Raw genomic sequence first — 15,569 nt, forward strand, 5'->3', positions numbered from 1 at the left:
CCGGTATGCGTACGGCTAAGCGTGATCGGCCAGACGAGGGAGGAAATCTATGGCGCAGGGACGTACAATCTCCGAAACGAAAAAGGTCGTTAAAAAATTGTTCCACTAAACGTGCATTTTAAGGGCGAAAATTGTCACTTGCTAATTTTCCCTCAAGCAACGCTCTAAAATGCCCTTAAAATTGAGGCTTAAATAACAACAACAAAAACATCAGAAAAGTTTCAAGGGCGCCCATGCTCCTACCCCAAGCTCGAAGGGCATGACCCTTAGTCTCGGCTTCCCTAGATGCGTTCACACGCTCTCCGAGGGCTCTAATCGACCAGATCGTCATTTGTTTTATGCCCTTGCATCTGGCTGTCTTTGTCTAACGCTCAGGTGGTTCACTTCGGGGATGCTGCTTTGAGGGTGCCTGGCTTGATTTGATTTTAACGAGGGCGTTTCTGGTCAGAACTATAATTAATTAAAAGTCGATAATATTAGAAGACTGGAAAACTTGTTTCTGTATGGCGTAGGTCCAAAATGTGTAGTCAAATTGAGAGGTAAATGTGTTTGTCGGTGGACTGGAGGAAGTCAAGGTTCTATAGGATGCGTCAAAAAATATTCACTAAATCTGTAAAAGACTTTGTGGGGGGTGGTTCTGAAATGGTACAGATCGGTCTACAGAGAAAAGAGCAGAACAATAATTAACTAATAAAAATATAAACAAGGCAATGACTAAGAATAAGAAATAAACTGAGTTAAGAAGTGGAGACGATAATAACTTTAGATTTACTGTGTTGGTAGAAACCCCCAAACATTCTCTTGCCAATCGAGATAGTGAATATTTCTTTTAAAATATGGAAATGTGGTTGAGCGGAAATAATGGAAATTTCTTAATTTACAACAAGGAAATTTTAGAGAAAAATTACGCATTTGAGGAGATGAATTCATAAGCAAAACGTCTGGATGCTCATAAGACATTTCCAAAGAAAGTTTTGTTGGGTCCACAAAAGTCAACTTCCCTTTCTTTCTCGTAACTTAATCATCCTGTAACTAGTGTTGGGTTTTTTTTTGTTTCTTTGTAGTTTTCGTTATCTTCTTTGTTTAAAATATTCACGACTTATATCCGTATGCCTAAAAGTTATTCTCTTCCCGCATCCGGTGCAAATCTGACATTCAAAATCCACAAAACCCACGGACTAGTCCGACCAGAAACCCACAGGTAACCTCATTGTTTGGGCCATAATATGATGGAATGATTGCCGATGGTCGATGCGGGGTTAATTAGCGCCCCTTTTGTTTTCGACGGCCTGCGTTTGATTGCTTCAAGTGGCCTACGAAGATTAAAGAGGCCGCCCCGATTTACCGAACTTCCAACGTTACTGTAGGTAATCTCCTGAAAGTTTATACAGTGTGGGCTAGCCAAATGGTATAAATTTATTATATCAATTGTCTCATTTCAAAAACATATACCGAGTGACTTTGAAAAATTGCATAACACTACATACGTATGTCCGGTGTGATAAATTTATCTTGATTACGTTTCATTTTGAAATAGCTTTTTTGCTTTTAAAAATATCTCTTCGGGACAAAAGGCTGTTCTCGAGGGCTTCTGTACAAGCTTTTTGTAAATTTAGAATAAATTCCTATAACTGTCAAATTTAGACGTTTATTAACGTAACTTGCAGTTTTTTTAATGGAACATCCTGTATATATTTTCATTTTCGTATTTTAGGGAACACGTAAAACATATCTCGTATCACCCAGTATATCCATCTCTTGCCATTAACTCAGTATGCCGATTTAAAAATTGTAAACAGTTTTGGTATTATTCAGGTAGCTTCTTGCTTAAATTGTCTTTAATTAAAATAAAAATTTAACGATGTTTGATTTTTCCATGTGGGCATTCATATGTCAAAAGTAAAATTGACGAAACTCCATGCAATGACATTCAAGAATTAAAATTAAGAATGACCAATGATGTCTAAGAGTTAAGACGTACACCGGAAATTCTCATTAATCCTCTCCGACATACTCTTAAAGTATATCAAAAACCAAAAAAAGAGCGACAGGGTGGGTGAGTTCGGCAGTTTTTCTAACAAATAGTAGCAAATAATTATTTGTTATTTATTTTTAATTGTCAATAAATATTTTGAGTAATAAAGAAATAAGTCTACGATATTGTAGAGAAAAATAATTTCTAACTAATAACTGGACTTAAAACCATTTAAAATTTTTAAATTGGGATTCTTGGCTAATGGTAAGAGATAGATATACTAAGTGTTATATAAAATATTTTTTTATTTTCCCTAGAATACGAAAACTGGAAAATATACAGAATATTTCATTTAAAAAAATGAAAGTTACGTCAAAAAATGTCAAAATTTGACAATTATGGGAATTCATTTGAAATTTTCCCAAAAACTTGGGAAGAACTCGTCGAGAGCAACCTTTGCCGCGCAACGATATTTTTCAAAAACAAAAAAGTTATTGCAAAATCAAATGTTATCAAGATAAAATGATCACACCGCACATGATGGTATCGTGGCAAAGATGTTTAAAGATTAAAAAAAATCCTTTGCATTTTTATTCGAAATTCTTTTCGTTTTCGAGATACCGGAAGTCCAAATTTTATTTTAAAATTACGCATTTTTGCATAGCTCCTTCAAGACTTAATCTACTTTAATGAAATTTTGCAGTTTATAACAGCTGCTATCATGGATGGTGCATTTTTTGCCCTTTTTGTCCGAACTGGTGGTACATGGCTCTTTGTGATTCTCTTTTGCGGCCGTAAAGGGATTCATTATAGTCCTACTACAATAAAGCAGGTAAATTTATAATCCTGTTAGAATGAAGGAGATAACGTATTACGTGTTTATTGTGACAATGACTGAATATGGACTGACGACATAAATTTTGTTCCTGTGAACTCGTTATTAACATGTTTGTTTTCTGTATATAAAATCGATCATTAGTGACCCACATTAACGCTCAATTTGTCAATTGTTTTATTTTAATGGAGGATTTTATTGTAGGCAGTCAACGTTTCATAAAATCGACAAACACGCTATTGTTCCCCACTTGACGTTTATCCGACAGACAGAGATAGGTTAGACAATGTGTCTTTTTTCTTCACGTCACGACTCTGTCACTGTCATCGAGTTTGATTGTTTAGAATAGACATCTCGCATACGTCCAGGATTTGGATTACTTATCGGATTGTTTTTTAGAAGTTTTTGAGCTAATTTACTGAGATTTTCTTTAATGTATTAAATTAATCCTATATTGGCAAACGATCGAAAAATTGCAATCTTATGACGATCAGTTCCCCGAAAAACAGGCAATAATAAGGGTTGGTGTGCGTTGCACAGGTGTCCCATGTGGCAACCCCAGTTTGACCTCACAACCCAACAGGCTTAAAAGTCATTTAACCGTGGAGTTCTGAGTTTTTGGTGAGAAAACATTTGAATACATGGGTTGTAATCGATGTTAGAGGCAAAGGTCATCGGCCCAAATCCGGGGAAAATGGTTAGTGGAAGTAATATAATATAATAATTAGGATTAAGGTTTGGCCCATCATCGCTTACCATAATCCGAGTGCTAATTTCAATACAAGGGCCGGTAGCGTGCGTGGCGTTAATCCACATGCATTAGCCACCAGACTCGTATAAAATAAAATTTTATACCTCTTAGTGATCATGCAAGCTGTCGTTCAAAAGACATCAAGGTCATTAGAATTCTGTAATAACTAATTATTAAATTTAAATCATTATTAGAACGAAACAGGAGACTGTGAAGCAACAACCAGCATCAGCGGCTTAAGAGCTAGTTTGGAAGTTCGGTAATTCCTACATCTGCGAAGGCTAATGTTGGCTTAATTGCATGATGCCTTAGAGGAATGAGTTAGGTATAAGTAGCAGCGAATTGCACGCATACAGAGCCGGCTTGGAACACCTTTACTATCACAAAAAAGTACTTAAAAATAAATTATCCATTAACTTTTTTTGGGGCCAAATGCGCCACGTCCCTTCGACAACATCACGACCGATCAAACAATAATTTTTTTGTTATCTACTCAACCAACATCCCTCTAAAGAGCGCACATTGCGTCCATCCGCTCCGCTCAACAAAAGTAATTTAAATAAGCGCAACAAAAAAATCTCAACAGTCTAAATCCGGGCGGCGCGGAGTCCTAATTGGTGCTCCGGAACAAAAAACGAATTTATAATAATAATTACCATTCGGCCCTATTGAGTGCACCTTTAAAACAAGAAAAGTAAAACCACCACCTGTGCCATATAAAGAAAAGGACCTCCGACCTTGTATACTTTTACTTTCGGGACTGGGTTTCCATATGGTGCTCGGGGCGCACCCATAAAAAATAAAGTGTTAACATGTTTTGTTGTTTTTTTTCTCGCTGGTACACCCGCATGGCAGTTTTGTTTATTCAGGTAAAAAGGGATAGTTTGTGAGGAGTGAAAGGGAAATCTATGATCGGAGATATGATCAAGGGCTTGACTGGTAGACGTGTAGAGAGGAGTCAAGATGGATAGTTTCAAGGTAAAAGGGGGCTAACCCTGTAGGTAAATAGAGCTTTGGACTATCTTTAAATTTCCGTTCCGCACATAAAGCAATTTGTCCAAGTTCAATGTATCGGATTAAAGGTTTTGAGGGACGTGAGTTGCCAGGGAAAGGGTTTCACAAATTTGCATTTTTTCTTGCACTTCTCTCTAAACTTAAAAACATATTAAGTTAAAAGGCTAAAGATTACTCCTTTTTCCCAATTCCTTGATTTTCCCAACATTTACGGAGAGACTTTGATTAGGTGCGATACAAATTTTTTTCAGAGAAAAATGCCCTAATGAGGGAGGAGTATGGAGTACTCTGTAAAGAAACAAATGAGACATTGTTGTAATTCCTACATTACGTTCCCACATTAACCCCAAACAATGCCCCCATAAGTAAAACAAGTGGGCGTGAACATAGCGGCCATCGCAGAGGACGGAACACACCGAAGAATTTGTGGGATTGCAGTAATTTGTTCCGGTACGATGTAAGTAATTACGCCACATTACATTAATACGTCACATCATGAGACAAAGTTATGTCTTCATTATCAGTTGTGTTCCTCAGCATTTGAAAGAGCCTCTTGATTGTTATCCCCCTCCCAAAATCTTGGAGCTTGCGGTAGCTGCCGGGTGTTCATTAATGTGAAGTCAAGTGTACAATTTTCCTTGATCTTTGTTGTGTTTTTTGCCTTCTTCATTCTTCCCGCTTGCTTTGTCTATCGCTGTCCCCCAAGGCGGAATATCATCACAATATTGTTTAAAATGACGTCGAGGATATTTTTGAACACCTGGACCTCAAAATTACCATCGTAAAATAACCTGTGAGAACACATTTGCCTACCCGAAACTGTCCCCCAATCCTATCGATCGTCGATTGTGGAAATGCACCACCCCGTAAACATCAAAGTACTCAGCTCAGGCACTTTGTCAAGTTACATTTTCTTTATAGTTCCTTTATGAGTACACCCCCAATTCAATGGAGCGTGTCTCTCTCCCTCTCTCTCTCTCTCTCTCTCTTTCTCTCACTCTCTCTTTCTCTTTGAACATGACAAAAATACACATGTGACATCTCCAAGCAAGAAAATCGATTATTCGACTATCAAGAATGCGAACTTAAGATTATATATTAACTACCATCAGGTAGAGAGTCTTTAGGACTTTTAAGGACCTTGTATCAAGGACTCCGATGTGAGAAAAGGAGTTTTCGAACGTCTCATTTAGCGCTGGTGCTATGGCCTGGAAAGGTCTCTGGAAATCTGTCGAGCAAAAACTCTGTAGAAAACTCATCTGAGTACTTTTATTTGAGGTCCGCTGCGGTTCCCGAACATTTCGCCCTCTCCAAGACCGAAGAGGGTAATATTGGGTGTGCACTGGAAGAACTACCCATAAATTTTGGTCACTGAAAGCAGGTAAAAAAAATGTTGTTGACCCCGGTCTATGGTAGTTTAAAAAAGTGAAATCGAATTGATTCTCGGGCCAGCAGAATTTTGATTGAAGGACCAACAGTGATTGAGCTCACGGCATGTTTGAAGCCTAAACAAATTCTCATATACCACGAACTACCGCTAACGGCAGAGAACTTCGAAACTGCGAGGAAAAAGGTAATGTTGTCAATTTTATGGTACCAAGAAGAACCCGTCTTTCATAGTTAATACAGTTAAATTAGCGCTGAAAAAAGTTAATTTATTTTCCATTAAAGTGAAAAAGCGAACCACGTGCTAGGCCATGCGCCAAATGTTTGGTGCGGCTTTTAATCGAGATTCAAATTGATAGAAAACGCCAGTTTATCGGGAAAAAATGGGTTCTTCTGCAGAATCGATTTAACGAACGAGGAACCGTCATAATTGAAAAATTATAACGGTGAAGTTGTTGTTTGTATATGAGCTTAGGCTTCATTGTTTAGGATGGAAAAAGTTGACCGCTTATGGGATATGAAGATTGCTAAAGAAGTGCCAAATTGATTCTCTGAAGCATCACGTATTTGGTCAGTTTTTGCTGTGGATAACAATAATTTGTGAACGTCTGACACACGTCTGTTATCTTTGCATCGGCGATCTGCCTGAACGGGATATCTAAGGAACCTCGCAGTTTACGAAACATTTTTAGGGGCTTTTTCAAAGTCACGATTGCACGTTTGCCCCTGTATCGCAGGAACTAAAAGATATTACAGCTCCATCTACGTAGACCTCGTCCACAACATTAATGTCATACAATGTTGTGGTCAACTGGTTCACAAGTTCTCGAGATATCCACGAAAGAATGTCTGGAAAAATTCAAAAACACTTTTAGAAATGTTTAGATATATTTCAAATTTGGAGTAGATGATGTTAAGCAGAAGACTGATGCGATGCTAGAAACTGAAAAACAGTCGAAGTATTCGAACTTTTTTTAGTACTTTTTTACGTTGAAATCCTTAAAAACGCGGCTCACCCTCTTCGAAAACTAAAATTAGACCATTAGGGCACTAGATATTACCTTCACTTTCTTGAGGTGAACGCGATCTTGTGGGAAGAGATTTTTTTCAATGTGATCGAAGAAACAGGTGTATTATACATAGGGGGTGCAAGATCCGCCTGACGGCCCACTATACCCCCGAAACCGCCCTTAAAACCAGTTCTTAGAGGGTTTTTGATGGTTCTGTAGTAGGCCTCCGTACGAGCCCGATTTGCAGCCGCTCGATTTTCCCATAGCATTCGAAGATTGGATGTGACGCAGCGAGAATCCCGACGAGGGGGTGGGGAAGGGGGGGGGATGTGAGACGGGGGTGAAATGAACTTATACGCCATGTTAAAGATTCCAGCGCTTAAAAATATCTCGTTTCAACTAAAAAACTAATTTTGCACCCTCTTCTCAAACACAGGAAACACCCCCTACGCCGGAAACGCGAGTAGTTCGTGAAACATTCTATTTTGTTTCGGATGTAGGTATAGTTAAAGGAAGATCGAGAAAAATTGCTACTTTTTTGTGATTTTGTGTGGGAAGTAAGGGGTCGTCGGGGGGTCGAAAGGAAGTTATGGTTTTACTTAGGGGAGATGCGCGTTTGAGATTTGTTGTGGGGGTTGCACAGTTTTAATTGCGGAGTTTCAAGTTGTTATCTGAAGGAAGAAGCTGTTAATTGGATTTCAAGATTTTGTTGTAAATATTGAAATTTCGATTTAATTAATACCTTTTCTTAATGTTTTAAGACACCTTGACGAGCATTACCGAACATCTTGCTCTCACACAGATACTATAGGTATAAAGTCATAATCTTATTACTTACAGGAAATGCTGAGCTAGCTACGGTCCTGGCATTGGGCTATGTTAAAAGAGAAAGATTCCGTTCAAAGTTTTGAACTTGAAATAAACCTTGCTACGCCACTGTAGTTGATAATTGAAATCTGGGATTTCGATATTTGTTGAGGTGAATATATTTTTTCTTATAACTAATCAGTGGCGCAGCTCATTTCTGCACGAATGTCTCCCGTAATGCGCAAAAGTGTGTTTTCAGATCCTTTTTTTCTCTTTGAAATCCATTTGTTACTCGTTATTACGCCAATGTGGTTGACATATGAAATCTGCAATATTGTTTTTCGCTCAAGTAAACATGAGAATGAACCAAAATATGCAAGTTGATTTGTCCTTTGCTACGCCACTGTCGTTCATGGCCATATAGTTTTTAGTCAAATGAATTTTGTTGAAAATATGTCAGTGGCGTAGCTCATAGCGAAGAAAGTGCACTTAGTTGAGATTGTACGGGCTGTAGATTTTGAGACTTGTTCGTCGATATAAAAACTGATCTACCCCCTGTTACGCCACTGTGAAGACGTTAAGCTTGAGTTTACTCGCACTCTCAACAATTTTGCTTTTGATTAGCCAGTGCCGTAAATCATACCTTCGTTATCAATATTATGTCGCAGCTACCACTTGAGGCAACTACAGAGTCAGAGCAAAAAATTGTTCAAGACTTGCTTTAGGAACAAGAAGCGTTCGTTTCGTCGACAGACCTATACTTCTAGACCTACCTGAGGACACATTTTGCACTGATACTTCCTCGGTTGCACTCCCCCGTTTTGCATGCCGCCCATTTTGGTTGCGTTGATGGGTTGAGGCACCACCAACAGAGCCGGACTCGAACCTGGAACCCCAGGACTCGAGCTGCTTGATGTGGACCTTCCCGACGTATACAGACCTGGAGTGCTCGTCATGTGATCCTCCATTCCGGCGTACACTGGAAACAAATCAAATTTCGATACTGACAAATATTGTTAATAAGACGTCATTAAATTAGAATAAAATTCTCATAAAACTGCACGTTAACTGGTTCTGCGGCCGGTGGCTTGCGATTAAAATGAAAATGAATGATTTTTAAGTTCTGATGAAATGGAAATGACTGCTTGACTGTTAGGCATTCGATTTGGAGTTAATTGACGGATTTATGAGTGTTTTATAATAGGTAGTTCATTGTGGCTGCGTATACGTACGTATCGCAGAAAGGCATCAGAAAACGGGCTCGCAGAAACCTGCTAGTGGCTTAAGATAACACCCATCGGTTTGTTAATTAGTTTGCAAAGAAATTAGCAAGATATTGCTCCAAATTAACATCAGGTCGTTGCGATAAACGTTAATTATGATAGATGCGACAGTTATTCGTGATGAAGAAACTTGATGCAGAGATGTTGTTTAGTTTTACGAGACTGTATAAGGCTTGCGCACTGTTTAATGGCATATCTTTGCATTAAAAAATATATATATATGTATGTTTATGATGGTCCGCGCCCGGAAAATTATAGCAACTTTCCCACGTCTTTGGATTGAAACTAGTTAGTTGAGGTTGATGTTTGCACAAGACGTGGAGTGGTCACAGGTGAGGTTCAGCATTATTTCGTATATGGAGGGAAGAGGGATGTAGGAAGAAAAAGTAAAAATTTTCCGGAAATATTAGAAAGGGTTGGGGGGGGGGGGGGGGGGGGGGCAGTAGCAGACGTGATATCTCTGGAACTCGTGGAGCAGTGTTTTTTTACATAATAACTCGACTAAGATCGGCTGGACGAGCTGTAAAAGTCCACGGAAGCCACGTTGGGGCGTCTCATTTAGTTTCCGAGATACCGATCGCTTTCGTTAGATTTTCGCGATTCTGTAGGGGCTCGATGATGAAGATGCCTGAGAATCCCGTATCGCGGATTCAGAACTTGACCTCCGTTGTCCAGGTGGAATCACCTATTTAATCATCACCATGTCTTCTCCAGGGTGTCGGCCGGCACCGGCCCCTCTCATAGTGCTCGCATGTGCTCCCAGACGTCGAGGGAGCCGTCCCGGTGCAACACAGAATCCACGCGATTGGAGCGGAAGTCAACGATCTGCATAAGTTTTCGATGTTCTCCAAGTTTTCAACGTTAACCAGTCGCTCAGTTATAAGAATAATAACCCTTGGACCTCCATAAAAATCAAAATGCAACGCTTTTTTTTTACCGGTACAACAATACCGTTAATGAAAAACGGCAACTTTCCAGCCAACAAACACTGTATAATTGACCTTTCGAAGCCGCTAAACTCCCACTCGAGATTGTGCATCCACACATTTAATATTATAACTTTTAATTAAGTTTATAGACGAAATAAAAAACAAAAACTAGGAAAGTATAATAATAAAACGCTAGACTGAGGGCCGTAAACTTCGGTTTGTTTTTATTTTTGCTGCAAGGGCCGTAAAAATATACTTTTATGTTTATGTCTATCCCATAAAAATTCTGCTTGCTAATCTTTTTTATTTTCGTTGCCTTTTTGTATTTTTTTTATGACTTTCCAACGCAAAGGGCATAATATTCTTCTTTAGGTGGAGTGGATGCAATTGGAGCCGCACCCCCCTCCCCCCCTCACCCTACAAATCCCACTTTCGAACGCAGATTTACGAAGACAAATCCGCAGGAATTAATGCGGCTCAAATTTGGAGCACCTTGGACGTTTTCGACCTCCGTTTTTCCGGAGCCACGTTTATACGACCCTCTCGATCTTGAATGGGCTGCGGAATGGCCTCCCGGAGCCTCCCTACATGTTCGATAACACCCCAATTGACGGAAATTAAATCTTGCACAATAGTTAAAGACACAGGTGGCCTTCAATATTAAAGTACCCGTCGAGACCTTGCCTCGAAGAATGTCAGTTGGTGTTTGGTACCCACATTTTGCGCGTGCGACCTTGGCTACTTACATCATGCACGAAGCATTGTAATGCCCATGTAAAAATGTCTTCTTTTGCCTGTGGGGTTTTATTGTTTGTGTTAATTGCTCTTCCCAGTTTGTCCTTTCGGTTTCTCATGTTCGAAAGCGCCACACAACGTGTTTGAAGAGAAATTGTTGCAAAATGCAACTAATTAGCCGTAACGAACAAAAACGGTGGCCGTACAAACAAAACGGCGTTTTCTTCAGCCCAAGATTGAAGTAGGTATTTCAACCCGTTCATCGTTGTAACGCTTCGCTAACCCTATTATCAATGGTCTAATAGAAAATGGAATGACGAAGGATGATTGTGGAAAAAAGCGATTTAATCGAGAACTTATGAATTAAAGTAGAAAATATACGAACATGCATGAAATTACTTTTGTCGTTACTCGGTGCTCTCCGATTTTTTTACTCTTATGCAGAGAATGCATTCTAAAGCCGGTTTCAACGAAGAAAACCCCTGTATAATAGTGTGAATTAGCTCCTTTCAACAATGATTGTTTAAAAGCAAACGGCCATGGCAAAGAACTTAACAATCTCCCGTGTTAGTTTGGCATTGCCGCGGGCGCCCCTCGTCAGATTTGATAGTTTCCTGTTCGACCGGTACCCAAATTTGGTACTTAATCGCACGGTAACATTATGGGTAGGACCTCTATTATATCTGCGAGCGACCGCGAGTTCGTAGTAGAATATTTCACTGATTTGTATCTTTTTTTTAACCACGATCGAACAAGCGAAACAATGGAAAAAAAATTATTTCAGAGATTTAGAAGTGTGAGAACGGTTCCTGGTCTTGGATGCGGCGTGAGCACAATTGTTGGGTCCGAATCCCTATTCTACCATCACTCTGCTGTACCGCGGTACTTTGAAAAGAGTACGATTTATTCAGCAGTGTTTGCTGAAGCTTGGCAATACAAAGCGGCAATTCGGATAATTACAACGGCTGTATGAGAAACACAAAAATCCTTTGACGCGACCACTTTTAATTAATTAATTATTTAATTGTGTCTTCCATAAAAACCAAAGGGACCATCCGAAACTAAAAATGTTCTCTCAAAAGCGGCATGAGCGCAAATTTATTCGCTACGGTGAAGGTTCGAGATGCAAAAATCGAAGAATTTTTTTCTAAATATTTAACATAAAATACCTTTAATGATTTTTAAGGGTTCATTTTTTACTTATTTTTATTTCAATTTTTTCTTTTTTTTTTCTTTTTTTTTAAATTTAATTCGTGACAGGGCTAGTCCAGCATTTTAATTACCGCATAGCGATGTTAATAAATACTTATGGAAATCCGGAGTCAATCCAGAGGCGATTGTGGGCATTTAAAATAAAACTGCTGACGTTAGCGCTTTACTTATTATTAGCTCTTTAATAATAGTGCTACCGAAGGGTGTTAAAACTACAACAGGGTTACGCGACTGGCAACTGAATTCAGGTGGCTTCGTGGATTGGAAACTTTTGCCGTGGTCGATGGGTGCAGATTTATAAATGAGGTTTTTCACAGTTCCCCACAATCCGATGGGGGTAAATCTGGAGAGCGGGCCGGCCAGCGTTTGAAATGAGGAAGTGTTCAATTCATTGCCGATCATCACCTTCGAGGGGGTTTTAACATTTTATCCTCGCGAGGGAAATTTTCACTTCATTTCCAGCCGAGTCGCGAGCACGTCTTTTCGGCGCAGACCATGCCCCAGCCTCGGCTGAAATTGGCCGGTCCGAGCCTACTAACCTAAGCAACCTTGCCGCAACCCTCCCAGCTTCAATTCCAGCAGTTTCGTTCGTATTCAATTCAATGCCGAACCTCCCGAACATTCGGGCGAAGCAATCGCGAATTTTTAAGGATCTCCACGAATACTTGAAATCTCCGCTTAGAACCGTTCGACTTAGGTACACGACTAATAAGGGAATTTCTCTTTCACCTGTTGCCGCGCTTGCAAATTTCGGGCCAACATACAGGCGCAATTTAAACCCTCCATAACAAAGTTATGACATAATCATCATCCCGCTGAGATATTACACAATAAGACGACACATTCATGCATAAATTTGCAGTTTCGACTACAAAGTATAATCTCTGGACAAGCTCATATAAAATGTTTGCATGTCGTTTATTGCGATGTCTCGTCGACATAAGCGCCAATTTCAGGAGGGAAATATCAGCACTAAAACCGATTATCGGCAATTACTGCGTAAGTTAAAAACCGCAAAAATACGACCCGTTTCACGCAAAACGGCCCCATAAATTTCTGCAGGAAAACTGGGCCATCCCGCGTCATCAGTGTAATGACCGGATGTCGAACGTCCCGTCTTAATTAAAATCTTTAATTTTATGTCTTCATGTATGCGACTGCATCATCGGCGTGCATCTGAGCCGAAGAGGCAGAAGTCATGCAGGTACAATTAGTGAGGAAGACATTCGGAAGATTATGTTGGCGGATTTACACAACGTATGACGATGTTAAATTACCCACTTCGGTAACTTATGCAAAGCTCTTCTGATGAGCTCAGCTCTGGATGGCCTTCCCATTATCTTAATTCAGCGATTAACTTCGTTATAACAGTGTTTGGTTTGCTCGGAGAAGGCGAGTGGCGACATTAAGGAAGCACAATCCGTGTCTTCGTTTCGGGTTTCGGAATTGGGGGGAAAGAGGCCCGGTGATGGACCGATAAATACATCTGTAATATAACGCGCAACGTGTTTACCTGTGGAAGTTTTACCCTTCATTTTGGGGGTAGAAACGTCCCCAGACATGTTTCTCGAAACGAATGCGCACTGAGGCTGTTCACTAAACCGCTCCCGTGAATTGGGGATGAAACTGATCTTGCGTCACACATGTTTGTGGTTGGCGATCGAAATGCTAATTTCGCTCAGATCTTTCGGGGTGTAGTAAGTAGTGGCGACCATCGAATTAAAAACGACACATAAGAGAAACGAAAAATATGGTTCCTTGGCAGTAAACTTTAAAAAATCGTTTTAAAAAAAATCGACAAACTCCTCGAACATACAGTGGTGGCCATAAAAATAGGACCACTTCAAAAATTTCAATTTTTTATTTTTATCAGTAAAGAGATAAAAAATTAGAACAAAAAAAACTAGAATACATTTAATAATAAAGAAAACAATATACAAAAATATAATTTAACGAAAAATAAATAAAAGTCTTCAATAAAACAATAAAAACAAAATAAATATGTGGTCCTAAAAATAGGACCGGTAAAACATTATCAAAAAAAAAAAGGAAAAAAAACGAAATTAGCAATTGAATATGGCCTAATGTTTAATATTTGGTTGCTTCTCCCTTTTGGGCAATCACTGCCTTTAATCTTTTAGGCATTGATCTTGTTAAACGCTGGCAGAGCTCAACAGGAATAGCTTCCCATTCCCGTTGGACTACGGACCACAGTTCTTCTTTATTTTTGACCTGATGACTCCTCACAGTAGCCTTAATGTGTACCCAAAGATTTTCGATGGGATTCAGATCCGGCGATTGTGAAGGCCATGGCACAACAGAAATTGCTTCATTTTGAAAAAATTGTTTCACTCGCCTAGCTGTATGTTTCGGATCATTATCTTGTTGATATTTCCAAATTAATAGCATTTCTTCCGAAGCATATGATAGCATAACATTTTTCATTATTTCAAGGTATTCCTCTTGATTCAGGATTCCTTTTATCCAATAAATAGGACCAACACCGAACCAAGAGAAGCAACCCCACAATTTTATATTACCACCTCCATGTTTAAGGGTTTTTAGAGTGTTTTGGAAGCAATTCCTGTTTTGGTGGCCGCCTCACGCACCGTCGACCATCCGAACCGAACAAATTAATTTTTGTTTCATCCGAAAAAAGAACATTTTTCCACAATTTTATGTTATCATCTTCGTTTTCAAAGCGAAGATGATTTTTTGCACATTTTATTCTTTTTAATTTGTTTGTTTTTGATAACAACGGTACCTTTCGAGCCGCTCGGCCATGTAAATGAACTTCCTGCAATCGTCTTCGGATAGTTCTGGAATTTATTTCCAATTTTAGGTCCTTTTGAAGTTGTTTGAAACTTAAAAAAGGGTTTTTTTGGGATTCTCGCTTTATTCGGCCGTCGGTCAAAATGGTTGTTTTCCTCTTACGACCGCGATTTTCTTGTTCTTCGTGTTTGAGAGCATTTATTATTAACGTTTTCGATCTTCCTAGTTTTTGAGAAATTTGACGCAGGGAATTGCCCTCATCTCTAAGTGTTTGTATTCTAATTCTTTCAGTTAAAGAACAGTGGTGTTTACGCCCCATCTGTTTGTATATTAGTTATTAAAATGCATCCAAAAGCTTCGAAATAATTAATTAGACTTACCTTTCAATTGCTATTCTAATGAATGAGGAATTATGAAAGTTATTAAAAAAATAACGAGCTTTTAATACACTGGTCCTATTATTATGACCACTTTAGTTTCGACTGTCTGAACGAAACAGGGGAAGTACAATTCTAGTATAAGGTAATTCCCCTGGTTTCTATTGACACACATAATTACCAACCTTGTAGAAATTTAGAACCCTATTTCGAACGAGATAGAATAACTTTCAATAAACTTTTCTCCATATTTAAAATTGAACCAGTAGTGGTCCTATTTCTATGGCCACCACTGTATAATCAAGAGTATTGAATTAAATAATGATATTAAAAATAAATAAATAAACAAAATGTAAAATATCTAGAGCGAGTCCGTTGGCTTTTATTCTTCTTTACTTCAAGGCAACGGTTTGGTATAGATTTACTTCGCGCCTGACAACGTTCCTCAGTAATGGAATACCACACTTGCTTAACAGCATAGAA

At 39.0% G+C, this 15,569-nt stretch overlaps 1 protein-coding gene across 6 annotated transcripts in view; it reads right to left on the reverse strand.

Annotated features, from left to right (window-relative positions):
* LOC136344827 (zinc finger protein rotund-like) overlaps positions 1-15,569 on the reverse strand; it is a 131,932-nt gene that overhangs the window by 45,737 nt on the left and 70,626 nt on the right. For 5 of the 6 annotated variants that reach the window (XM_066292654.1, XM_066292653.1, XM_066292652.1 and 2 more), the window contains one exon: positions 8,552-8,757. In XM_066292654.1, coding sequence (XP_066148751.1) covers positions 8,552-8,757 — 206 coding nt within the window. The remainder of the gene's footprint in view (positions 1-8,551; positions 8,758-15,569) is intronic. The other variant, XM_066292650.1, reaches the window with a different exon arrangement.

The sequence above is a fragment of the Euwallacea fornicatus genome, chromosome 18 (assembly GCF_040115645.1).
Source record: "Euwallacea fornicatus isolate EFF26 chromosome 18, ASM4011564v1, whole genome shotgun sequence".
Classification (NCBI taxonomy): Eukaryota; Metazoa; Arthropoda; class Insecta; order Coleoptera; family Curculionidae; genus Euwallacea; species Euwallacea fornicatus.